This window comes from Aspergillus tanneri (assembly GCF_003426965.1).
Source record: "Aspergillus tanneri strain NIH1004 chromosome Unknown AapTan_5_pilon_pilon_pilon, whole genome shotgun sequence".
In the NCBI taxonomy this organism is placed as follows: Eukaryota; Fungi; Ascomycota; class Eurotiomycetes; order Eurotiales; family Aspergillaceae; genus Aspergillus; species Aspergillus tanneri.
In genome coordinates, this window is record NW_022984632.1 from 1,353,765 (window position 1) to 1,366,000 (window position 12,236).

The window sequence follows — 12,236 nt, forward strand, 5'->3', positions numbered from 1 at the left end:
GTCTAATTCATTCATCACGGGAACGGCGATCAGCTGATCTCGATCGATTCAGTTCATTCATGGATGTCTTCTATAATAACGGTTCAAAATCCACACCTTCATATCTCGCTAAACAAACCAGTTCTCCCGGTGATACAGGTAGAGTTGATCCCAGGGTTTCCAGACCCAGTGATGTCCCAATGGAGAAAACACAAAAAATAAGTATGAAAATGAAAATGAAAAAAGGCACAAAAGGAAAACGGCAAGCAAAGGTTAAGTATACAGACATCATAAAAACTAGACAGCTCCAGGCCCCTTGTGGTTCGACTGATCCAGCAGCAATCGGGGCTTGATATAATCCTCATCCAACTGCCGAAACCAAGCGGCATGATCTCCAGACGGGCCGCCCGAAAAAAGATCGCGAATGGCATCTCGGGCGCTTATTCCCGAGGTCCCTCGTCTCGAGGGGGATGCGCTGGTAGAAGAAGGCGTTTGTGATGCCCCCAGGTGCTGCGAGGGAGATCGTCGCAAACGAGACGCCGTAGGTGCCGATGGAGGGAGGTCATCATCCGAAGGCTCATCTACCTCGAGGTCAAAGGCATCAACCTGGTCAGCATCTGCAACTCGACCTTTGCCATTAGTTTTCAGTCCGAACTCATCCTCGCTACCGGCACTACTGCCACTGTGGCTCGTAACGCCACTGCCTAGGAGTGTAGCCGTCGAGGATCGGTCACGGCTGGCCTGCGTATCCTTTGGACTGTAACCAAGTCGTGAATGGCCGCGGCTTCTCCCCGACGAGGACGGGGCGGGGGGGCTAGGACGACGGTTGTTCCCGCTTGAGTAACTATCATGGCCGTCCACGGTCCCTCGCAGCATCCCGTCCAAAGGAATGGTTGAATCCATGCGGCGAGGTGTGTATCCCAGGCCTGTGCCGGACCGTTTGTAGTAAGTGCCTCCGTTGGTCACTTCAATGTCGAATTCATCGTCCGATTCCAGCTCCTCGACCACACCAGTTCGAATGCCAAGGATCTCCAGCATCCGAGCAGTTGTGCCCCCGAAAATGATGACCGTCAGCACTACCACCACAAGAACCGTCGCTCGCAAAGCTGGAGCGTTAACCCCTTTGAGTCCTGCAGCTAGCGCCACGCCAACAGCTCCTCGCAGGCCAGCCCAGAAGAGCATCGCCTGGTAGGCGAAGGGCAGCTCGTCTGCGACATCCATACCCCGGCGACGGGCGCGATATCGAATAAACCAGTTGATCGCCTTTGATAACGGGAACACCGCAAGGTACCGGGCGATGCAAATACCGAACACCGCGACCATGATAAAAAGAGGCTTGAACTGGAGGTTTCTCTGAACAAGCAAGTCAAGTCCCAGATAGATGAAGATAAAGTTCTCCGACAACTGAGCCATCACCTGGAAAAGATATTTCGTTGTCAACTGCGTTCGCCGCGACATATTATAATAGGCGTAATGTTTCATTGTAATACCGCAGAACAAAAGGGAGACGATTCCTAGGATGGTGAGCTTCCCACACACGCACTTCGTGGACCGGGTGCCACCTACCAGAGAGATAAACACCATTGGAGAAGAAGTAGCTGGCATATGCAATGAGGATAATCAAGCAGCTCTCAATCTTGGGCACGCGGCGGACGTGCGTGTACTTCAGCCCCAGCGCAGTCATGATACCTACGATCACACCCACCAGCATACTTCCGAAGAACACAAGCAAGAACAGCCCGATGGCCTCGAATAAATTCAGAAAGGTCAGCGAGCCGGCCTCGCTTTCAGCATACTTCTGCGCCGTCTCGAACAAGACGATAGCGATCGCATCGTTTAGAATCGACTCGCCGAAAATCACCGTGTAGAGTTTCGGCTCCACCTTGTACAAGTTGAAGATGGCCAGGATGGTCACAGGATCCGTCGCAGATAGCGTAGCACCCACTGAGATTGCCTCGACAAAGGTCATGTTCAAGCCATCAAGCGGGATCCTCGTCCAGACATATAAGACCAGTCCTAGGACAATAGCAGAAATAAAGGTCCCAACGAATGCGAAGGTCAGGATGGTGCCAATGTTTCGGAAGAAATTCGCTTGATGTAACTCATAGCCCGAAGCCAGGATGATCGGCGGAAGGAGGAGATTAAAGAAAAATTGGTAGTCGAAGGTGACACTGTCCTGGATAGGCGAATCGGGGCTCAGCCGGATAATCAACCCAACAAACATGCCTAGCGCAGTCAACACCAGAAGACCATCTCCGATCAAGCGCGGTTGTGGGACGGTAGACGTACCTGCAAAGATGGACAAGACAGTCTCGTGAACCGCCTGAATCTTCTTCTGTTGAAGAATGTAGCTTGTAAAGAGTGCAAAGATCAGAAGGGTGATCAGGATAAAAAGCGCCCAGGAGCTGAAAAACTCCTTGGTGCCAGCTCCCGGAGCATCTGTCATCATCCATCACTGTCAGATCCACCATTATAATTTCAAACAGAGCAAGCATCGTAGGGGAAGATGGGATGGGCGTACCCTCGTCCGGGTCTGTCTCGGATTCCGCCGCTCTCTCTAATCAAAACCATATCATTCCGTCAGCAGCGGTTGCCTGGCATCTCATACGAAGCCAGTAAACATGGTATGTACTCCGTCGATAAAGACGGCGCGCGAGGAAAAGCTCTGGGGAGAGGGGGGGGACATACGAAGCAGCTGATGAAGGGAGTCGCCCATGATCTGAGTAGCCATTGTGATGAAGTCCACGCCACGAGCACGGTGAATGACACCTAGCGATGCGCTCCAGCTACGAGTCTCTGGCACCAAACTATGGCGTACATAATCCGCCGACGAGGGAGGGAGTGAAAATATACCCTAGGGACGAGGTTCGCGCGGAGATTGGAGAGGAAGGAGGTGAAACAGCGATCGGAGAGAACATTTGGCGCCAAGTCGTCGTTGCGAGTGCCAAGACCCGACGGCCACCCTCGGATTTAATCGCAAAGCACGAGTCTGTCTTTCTCTCTATCGTCGCTTTACAGAATACAGATGGAGGATGGGAACAAGGATTATTGCCATTTTCCTAATTTACTTGGCTCTAACCTCGACCTTCAACTAGTCTGCTAGTCAACCATGCGGCAAGCACCGCACCACATCCGCCAAATCTCAACACCCACCCAACACTGTCATCCCAGGCTTCACCTCGGGGTTTCTGGGCCACTTTGAAGATCGCACTACATATCAGACTGGATAGTATCTGAGGCGCGGAGATTGCCACGTTATGTAGCCCGAGGATGATTCCCGCCTGGGCCAGATTCTCATCCTCCTCTGCTACTTTCAACGTAGTAGATGACGAGCCGTTCTCCAGATCGTACTCCGCCACTGGTGGATCAGCATGATAGTTGGGCGCTGAATAGTGTTCATCAAGTTCGGACTGTTGATGCTTAGCTCGATATCCCGCATCAATCCGTGCGACCTCCGCAGAAATCAGAGCAAATGGCGCCCAAAGTGTCAACGCCCACGAGATTCCAACTAACCCTACCACCACCGTTGCGGCCTGGTAGCTGTATACGAAGAAGGTACCAAACATGCAGACCGCAAACAGAACATGCGACAGAAACCAAGCCCGGCGAAGCGTAAACCCTGGGATCTGCAGCTTCGACAGCCATTTTCTCTTCCCCTCCGAGGAGTTCGAAGGTGACTCTGCTGAAGCAGTCGCACCAGCGAGACTAGGAAATGATGTCCTTCTGTTGCCTAGAAATGGCTCTCCGTCTAGACCGTCACTTAAATGCCTGTCTTGGGTAAGAACAGTGGGTTTGTAGGTGGGGACAACAAAAAGGGGCAACGTTATGTTGGCAATAAAGGAGACAATAGCATATATAAGAAGAGCAAACGTCCCGATTCGGGTGGCTTTCTCCCATGCTTCGTTGATCTTTTCCCCGGGGAGATCCGGGTGGTCAATAAAAATGGGATTCACGTAGAGTTGGCCGATATACGTCGTGGCATAAAAGAGGAAAGGGAACCAGCCAACCCACGCAGCCAGCTGAACTTCGCAGATCTTGGCAATCTGGGGTGGCAGATGCTTAATGGACTTGAAAACCTGCCTGAAAAAGGCGACAATTCCAGGATTCCCTGATGAAGGTGGCGATTCTAGCCGTGGGTCTCGTTCCCGAATGTATAAACAGCTGATGAACAACGTACTGGCGAGTGAAATAGATGCAACTGCACACAAGACTTTGAACTGGGTATTTCCCAGAAAAGGAAGGTATTTAGGCAGCTCAACATACCCAAAGACATATCCTAAAATATTGCCCACGCCAGTGAGCCGGCTCGCCCACGCGTTGGCCGATTCCTGCTGATGTGCAGGTGCATTATCGACGATGAAACACCGAATCCCGGCCTGGACTGCAGTCGAGGCATTACTTTCGAGTCCTAGGGAAATCTGAAAGGGGCCGTACCTGTATTTACAGCAACGTCCAGGCAGTACATCAAGATAGTTGCGAAAATGATCACGACTGTTTTAGTACCCGCAGAAGCCAGATCAACGCCAAAGATTCCAAGACAGCCGCCTACAATTTCTTTTATCCATGCAAGAGCTAGCAGGGACACAACTGTGGCCGCTCCTCCGACAATCATGAAGGGCTTTCTTTTACCCCATGATATCCGGCAGTTATCACTGCATATTCCAATGTATGGCTGTACAATAGAACCGGAAAGAGGGCCTGCAATCCAGACAAATGCAAGCAAGGCTTTGCTCATTCCAAGAGATAACAGGTAAGGCTGCAATCAAACCTAATCAGCGACTAATCCATCAATAAATTGGAAACTCATCGGCGCTTACTGAGCCATTCGAAAATTCGACGGACCAGACAATTTGAAGGCTATGGTTATATTGTCAACCTCCCATTCCTTCAGCCGAAAGATCCAAGCCTAGGTGGATGATGTGGCAGACAAGGTGACTCACCCGCCAATACTCAATGTTAACAAGAACAGATACCAGCCACTCTTTGACTCCATGACATCACTTGTAACATTCGCTCCGCGAGACGTATTTTCGGAGCCTGATACTGGGTTCCCATTGTCATCGTCGGCACTGCGATCCGGTCCCACTAGTGGAGACGTCTCGTTCGCTGTCCGTTCATGTGTGTCCGTCATCGATACTATTAGAGCACCGAACCACTCTCGGCTTACAGAGAGCAATATCAGTAGAAGTCAGAAAATCCGAGAAGCTGTAACGTGACCAAAACGTTTCGGATATATTAAGTTTGAAATACTAGAAAATTGGCGACAAGAGGTAAGACGAGATTCCTTGCTCTTCTGGGCTTAGCGGTGGTGTCTTTATATGGGCCAGCAGTGGAAAAGGGCGGTCAGGTCAACAAAGCCAATATAGCCAAGTGTGAGGCAGGATGACTCTAGCTACGACGGACCCATGTCTGCAGAAATAACACAGATCTCCTGTGACGACGAACGTTCGTATGCAGTTGAGGTGGGCTGCGTTGTATTGAACGATTGACGTCAGCATCCCCTGCACGTGACACTGTCCAAGTCCCATGACCCCATCTAAAAAGATCAATTGAGATACTATACCGTATGATTGTAGGTAAAGGACTATGGGAATGAAACAAAAAAAGCAAAAAGATCTATGTGCAAAGTAAATAGCTAATATTAGACCCCCCAAGATTTCCACATGTCGAGGCGTACCTCCAATCTGAGGTCTCAAATAACATTCCATGGTGTCTATACACAGCTTCTTCAAGCTTGCATTACATTTTCAACGATGCTTCAATCCTTCCAAACATTTCTAAACAGACTTGAGAGAAAGACCCATTATCAACATCGAACATAAAGACAAAGGAAAGCCTGATCAAAACAAAAAAATTGGCAAATCAGTGATGATATACTCACAACACTCCAGTCGCAACCAGTCACATGTTCAACACGGAGAAACGAGACACAACTACTACTAGCATTCCTATGCTAGGTGGCCCCTTTGCCTTGTTGTAAGCCAGACGGCAAGGAAGGGTCAACAATCTTGCAGGACAAAAATCAATGATCCCCGAACACGAAATCCTGAGTTTCGGTGATGTAACACAAGGTGATTAATTAAAGGGAAATAAAACCAGAAATCCACTATAAGTGAAGCAAATGGGGTGGTATGAACACAAAATTTCAACGCAAATCAAGACTGGCACCTAAGAAATTTAGGGAGACTGAAGAACGGCGGAACCTAGCCCCCCTCCCCCCACAAAAAAAAAAAACACTGGGGCATTAATTGGGGTTAAGAGGGAAAGGCAAAGCAAATGCGAAACGGCAACAGCCCAATGAACGACTACACCCGGTGTACCCATCCTATATCTGCTGCTGCAGAAGTTGAGGGGTGATCATGTGAGAGCCTACTATAGAGTGCATAGCAGGATGCAAGGCCATGGAAGAAGGCATCGATGTCACGCTAGGAGCATTAACCATAGTAGTCGGAACGGACTCGGAAGGGGGAGAGCCCTCATCAGGGGAGCTGTAGTCATTCTCCTCGTTCTCCAGCTCCTCTTCGGTGGCCTGGAGTGGAGGCTGACCGTCATGTTGGGCCTCGTGGATACGACGGTGCCTATCACGTAAAATCAGCATACAGACCAGCGGTAGCATACGGGGCAGGTAGAGAACGTACTGGGCAAGATTGTCCGATCGCGAAAATGCCTTGTTACAGTAGGGGCAAGGATAGGGCCGTTCCTGAGTGTGGGTTCTCACGTGTCTGCAGGCTAGACGTCAGTCGGCGGCTAGAGAAATTATCACCGGGGACGCTCTACAGATCCTGCAGAAAAGGCCGCCCAATGACAGGGCGCTTAAAAATAGGTTTCTGTAACATACCGTTTCAAATGTTCTAATCTTTTGAAGAGCCGTCCACACGACGGGATTGGACATGAGTGAGACTTCTGGGGGTAGGGGCCAAGTTCCATCATTGTGGCGCTTCGAGCACGTCGAACGGGACCAGGCATGTACCGCTCTGACTTGTTCTGAACCGCAGTCTCCAAGCTTTCGCCATTGGGCAAACCAGCAAGCTCATCTGCCGGGTTCACAAGAGACAAATTATTCTGCTCCGAGTTCTCGTCGAGGCTTGAAAGTGGGGTACCGTGACGAGATATCTCATGGAGTAAGTTCTTCTGTGGAAGCGTCGCAATGGGGTAGCCATTCACAGTGCGATGTGACGAATTGCGATCCATCTCGGCGACAGGGCCTACTGAACTGGAGACAGAGCGACGGAGATCACTTGGTCTATGAGCAGCATAGCTGATAGGCTGGGAAGGCGGTCCGGCCACTTGAGAGGGCGCTGATGTAGGAATGCTGTTGCCGCCTCCTGGGGGAATGGATGAGCGGCGTCTCCGTTGCTTGTATGTTGGAGAGCCCTCTAGCACAGAATAGACATTTGAGTGAAATGTTCTTGCAGGAGTCGGGAAGTGCGCACTTGCAAGGTTGGACGTGGGTAGCTGCATCATTGGATTAAAGGAGCCCGAAGAGGAGACATCGGGAATAGCGGTGTAAAGGCCGGTATCCTCATTAGCAATGTATGCTGGTTCAGCCCCAAGTTGGGAACTGTGCTGGGGAGGAGTGACTGGTTCAAAAGATAAGCCCCGGTTACTGTAGTCTTCATACTGGGACGAAACAAACGACGGAGCCGGCGAATATTCGACGAACGTTGGCATAGAGGCGTGGCGCTGGTGGTGTATGCGAGCAACCGACATTCCGCTGCGATCGTACTGAAATTGTCCATAATCAGGCTCCCGCTTAACAACGTTCTGGGCCAAAGGGTTGGATATAGGAATCTGATGGTACATCGCCGGATTGCGAGACTCTTCTGGGAGAAGGGCTAACGCTGGGGGTGCCATTTGAGGAGCCATCTGGGGAGGAGGCATAGCGTCAACGGTCCGAACCACTGGGGATGCGGGTTGGCCATATGTCGTACTTGCGTGTGCAGCAAATGAAGATGAATTTGCTTGTTGTGCCTTTGTGAGTTGTTCATACAATGATTGGGATGAATCAAACTCGAAAGACAGAGCAGGCTCGCTGACCGCGACGGTTGTTGCATCCTGCCCCATTTTCTCCCGCTTCAAATCCCGCTCTAGTGCATCGAGAAACAGCCTATCGTGTGGTACGCTATACCAATAGAAAACCTTCTGCTTTTTCTGCGTGCGGATGCAGTTATTCTTGTATAGAAAGTCTAGGAATGGGCTTTTCGGCTCTTCTAGGGTTGCGTCGGTACCCGCTTTGAGGTTACGAAGATCCGAAAAGATCCCCTCTTCGAACTTCTTCGAATTCTTAACGGGGCGTCCAAAAGCTTGGAATCTGAAGGCTAGGCATCTGACGATATCGGTACCCGAGATGTGGAAAAGATTGTTCCTACTATCAATTAGCACCGAAGTTCAAACTAGAAAGCAGATGGTTCCACGGTCGGACGAACCAAAGAACACAGGAGATATAGTCGCCCGTAGGAAGCAAGAACCTTCTGATAAGTTGATCCGGTTGCCAGTCAACAGGCGCCGAAAGGAGGAAATATTTCACTGTGCATATCCATCTTTAGCCAAAGTCACCCCATAATACACTGGGGAATACCACAGCGGAGGGGAACTTTTGGTGCTTGTGATGAGACTCACAGTTGTCAACTTGCTGTAATGCTACTTGCGCATCATGAGGAAGGCTTTGTTGCGCCTCGCTTGAAAGCATAAACGTCTCTGGTTTCTGTGGGGGCGCCATAGGAGCGCCATGTTGGGGATACATTTTGCTCCCGGAAGCAAATATCTAGTGAATTGATTAGCCTGACAAAAGAGGATGTCTGATAGCAAAAGCACAAACAAAGGGCTATGAAAAGACAGGTAAAGAGTATCGGTCGCTCCGGGGCGATGATCTGAGACAACAGGTGGAGGGAACAGGCGCATACGCACAGTAAAAACAAACTCGTATCAGCAAGCTGTAAAACTACAAACTTTTTTTTCTTCTCAGCTAGAGAGTGGTGTGGAACACGAGTGAGATATCAGTAAAGAAAGTGATGGATAGGCTATATCCAAACACAAGAGGAACCGGCCTCTTGAGAATGCACTCAGACACTGACGTTGCGAAGCTCGTCAACCACAAAGATAGTGGAACGGTTGAAAAGAAGGCAACAGAGAGTTGAAGTGGGCCAGCCCTTTTCCAAGTCTCTTTGAAGAACTCGCACGGCGAAAAAGGAACAAGAAATGAAATAAATTGAAAACGAAGGGAAGTGAACAAGAAAGAGGGCCAGTGACGATGAGGAGGGGGGAAAAGAGGATGGGAGAAGGTGCAGGATGTGGTAGGTATGTAAAGTCTTCCCTTCTTGCCTTTCAGCGGCAAAGAGATCAACGCGGTCAAGAAAAAGAGAAATAATAATAAATGAAGTAGTCAAGGGCACTAAAATAAAATGAGAAATAATAGTAGTAATAATAATAATAATATAATAATAATAATAATAATTATGACAACAATATTATATAATTTTTCCTTTTTTCTTTTTTTTGTTAGAAGAAAAGAAAAAGCACGCAGGGAATAATAATACTTAAATAATAGCAACGTTCTTAATGCCAATCAATAAAGGCCATAAATAAATAAGGGTAACAATCACCAGCAAGTAGCCATCAAGGGGGAAAGTTAAGTAAGAACTTGGGAGAAATTCAGGGAGCACGACCGTGACCATGGATCGAGTCGCCCAGTTGGAGCACTTTTTCGGATTCTTCTCTAATTAAATTGAACTAAGATACTAGTGCGCGATAACTTTCTCCGAGTCTCTTCCCTCTTTCTGATTCTTGTCTTCATTAGGTTGGTTGGGCTTCAAGAAGGCGACGAAAAAGTAGGGCCTCAATGTGGAAAAGCGGAGACAGCGCCAGGGACCGTATCTAAAAGGGACGGTATTATTACCAGATCCACTGTACTGTACTGTTCACAGTTCGTATTAGTACACCACTATTACCATACGTCTAGCCGGTGGTCCAGTAGAAATAGAGTAAAGCACAGAAGGTGGTACCATTCTAATAGTATTCTGACAGTCACTTACCATCCAGCGGTACACCTTCGCCCAATCCCATGTAGGACAAGTGGGGTTTCCGTCAAGTTCCAAAGATTCCAATCCCGTTGCTCTCTTCAACTTCTCTTCTCTGGGGCCACATTGGATCCATCCTCTTTCTTACTTGTTCCGCCTCTACTCTGTATGTTGGGTTAATTCTTCTTCATGGATAGTCCAGTGCTGTATTCACATCACCATCATCATCATGATCAAAATAATAATAATTATAATAATAATAATATAAATAGAGAACTCGCACTGGCTAAATGCCCTAGCCTACTAACATTTGAGTGTCTTATGGGTTTCTGCACGGATAGATTGTCCGCCCCCTCTTCTTAACAGTACTTGAGACCATCTGATTAGTAGGTAGATAAATAGTAGGCGCAAACGGAGACTTGCCTTTTTAGTTAGGTCTTCCTAGGTAGCCACAACTTGGTAGTACAGTACCTTAAAAAATCATCTATGCGCTCTATACTTGCCTACCGTAGATTCACAGGCCCATGGCCCTGTCTGGAATGTCGATGGCTACACATAACAAACTCAAGGATTCCAGGTACGCTACCATACTTGCTTAGAGATCATCACCTACCATGGAAAGTGCCTTGTTACCCAGTTCATGATCTCATTTCTGTGGGTGAGAAAACAATACTATTTTAGTAGAGTTTAACCTAAATTTTGGAGGCCTGTAAAGTTATAGGACCCTTTTTGTTTTTCTGTTTTTTTGCTTTTTGCGAAATTTATTTATATCTTCCCAAGTACGAGTGTAACCTAAACATGCATTTCTTGTGTACTCTGTATATGGCCTGAATTCGAGATTTATTGGGTCAGCTTACTATGCCTCGTTGGCGTCCTTGACTTCCGCAGATTACTGCAAATGTAGAGTGTGATCAACAGACCAGCTATTTAAATTAAGAAGAGGGGGGAAATTGAAAAAATAAATTCGAAATAAAAAGATCCACGTAAAATGTGCGGAATCAACGGAGAGCCTTCCCAGTTCCAGCTTTTCAATCTCCTTTGCTGGCCAGCCAGTTCGTTCTCGACAGTTTGTAGATAGGTAGCATTCATGGGTGGAACCAAACAATGCCAAGACTGTATAAACAGATGAAACTGGCACAGGAAACAGCCGTGAAGCATTCGCCCCCTTGTTTCAGAGGCCAGTTGAGCGCTAACAAATACACCAATGGAAGATAGCACGATCAGGACCCACTATTACTGTGGCTTCTATTGGCCAATGCCCTGGTGAGTGAGAATGAAGAAGCCACACTACTTTGGTCGGAGGATGCACATCCTGTCTGGCCAAGTTGATATCACTTTCTACTAACCCTCCATGGTCATACTCCTAGTCGAATAGTCTGACAGATCACAGATCACTAGGTCTCTAGATGTGGGGGTCAGCATGGACAACTTCCAATTAAAGAAAACTCCTAGAGACTCCAAGTACCTGAACTAGGTACTCACCTATTCCATTGTTGGTCACCCATAGCGGAAAACCCATCCGCACCAAAAATAGATTGACCTTACCATGGCTACTATTGTTGGGAAAATGTTTGGTTGATTGTCGACACCAGACTATATATCTTCAATATTTTTACACAATATAACTTGTGCTCTGTTTATCTACTACGAGCCAGGGAGTCGGGTTAAAAGGGGTCAAAGGTGGCAATTGAAGTCTGTATACATTAATCTTCTTTAAATTGCACCCAGTCTATAGCATAGCGCAACCTGACGGTCCACAGAATTCATACTATTCAATTTTTTTTATATCCAATTTTTTTTTTTTTTTTTTTTTTTTTGAGGGCTTTTCCCGGAGCATTCATACTCAGACATATCGTATACTCTGTAGCAAACGGACGAGAATTTAAGGTGGTCTTTTAGGGTCCGGGCGTCGAGGCTTTGGCCATCGGGTGATAAATCATATTGACTGGTCACTTTGCAATGGAATAAAGAATTTAACTATGGGTACCAGAAAAACAATACTAAGGCCTGATTACTCTTTACATGAATACTAGTCTAGGGTTACAAGCGTGCCGCCTATTGGCTCGGCTCCATCCATCAGAGAAACTATACGAAGACTAGTTCCGACTCAATTTTGAAGCCACGAGCCGAGATACTACCCAACAGGATATAAAATACTACGGGTGGGAACTCCAGGCACATTTGTTCATGGCTTGCAGAAGGCCGATTTTGTAGGGAGAGCACGCTACAATTTTCATCCCC

At 47.9% G+C, this 12,236-nt stretch overlaps 3 protein-coding genes across 3 annotated transcripts; all 3 read right to left on the reverse strand.

Moving 5' to 3' along the window:
• Positions 1–276: 276 nt before the first annotated feature.
• On the reverse strand, positions 277–2,710 carry NHX1 (bifunctional K:H/Na:H antiporter NHX1; the record flags this gene model as incomplete). Its single annotated transcript, XM_033574453.1, has 4 exons — positions 277–1,493; positions 1,546–2,418; positions 2,501–2,536; positions 2,668–2,710. 4 exons carry the CDS (start codon positions 2,708–2,710, stop codon positions 277–279), a joined length of 2,169 nt encoding a protein of 722 aa, XP_033422471.1.
• A 343-nt stretch (positions 2,711–3,053) lies between these two features.
• ATNIH1004_009872 (putative sucrose transporter) lies at positions 3,054–5,110 on the reverse strand (the record flags this gene model as incomplete). The annotated part of the gene is made up of 4 exons (XM_033574454.1): positions 3,054–4,360; positions 4,414–4,735; positions 4,797–4,836; positions 4,920–5,110. The coding sequence occupies 4 exons, from the start codon at positions 5,108–5,110 to the stop codon at positions 3,054–3,056; spliced, it is 1,860 nt and encodes a 619-aa protein (XP_033422472.1).
• A 1,194-nt stretch (positions 5,111–6,304) lies between these two features.
• On the reverse strand, positions 6,305–8,722 carry steA (sexual development transcription factor SteA; the record flags this gene model as incomplete). The annotated part of the gene is made up of 5 exons (XM_033574455.1): positions 6,305–6,557; positions 6,618–6,701; positions 6,818–8,344; positions 8,406–8,505; positions 8,599–8,722. The coding sequence occupies 5 exons, from the start codon at positions 8,720–8,722 to the stop codon at positions 6,305–6,307; spliced, it is 2,088 nt and encodes a 695-aa protein (XP_033422473.1).
• Between the last annotated feature and the right edge of the window lie 3,514 nt (positions 8,723–12,236).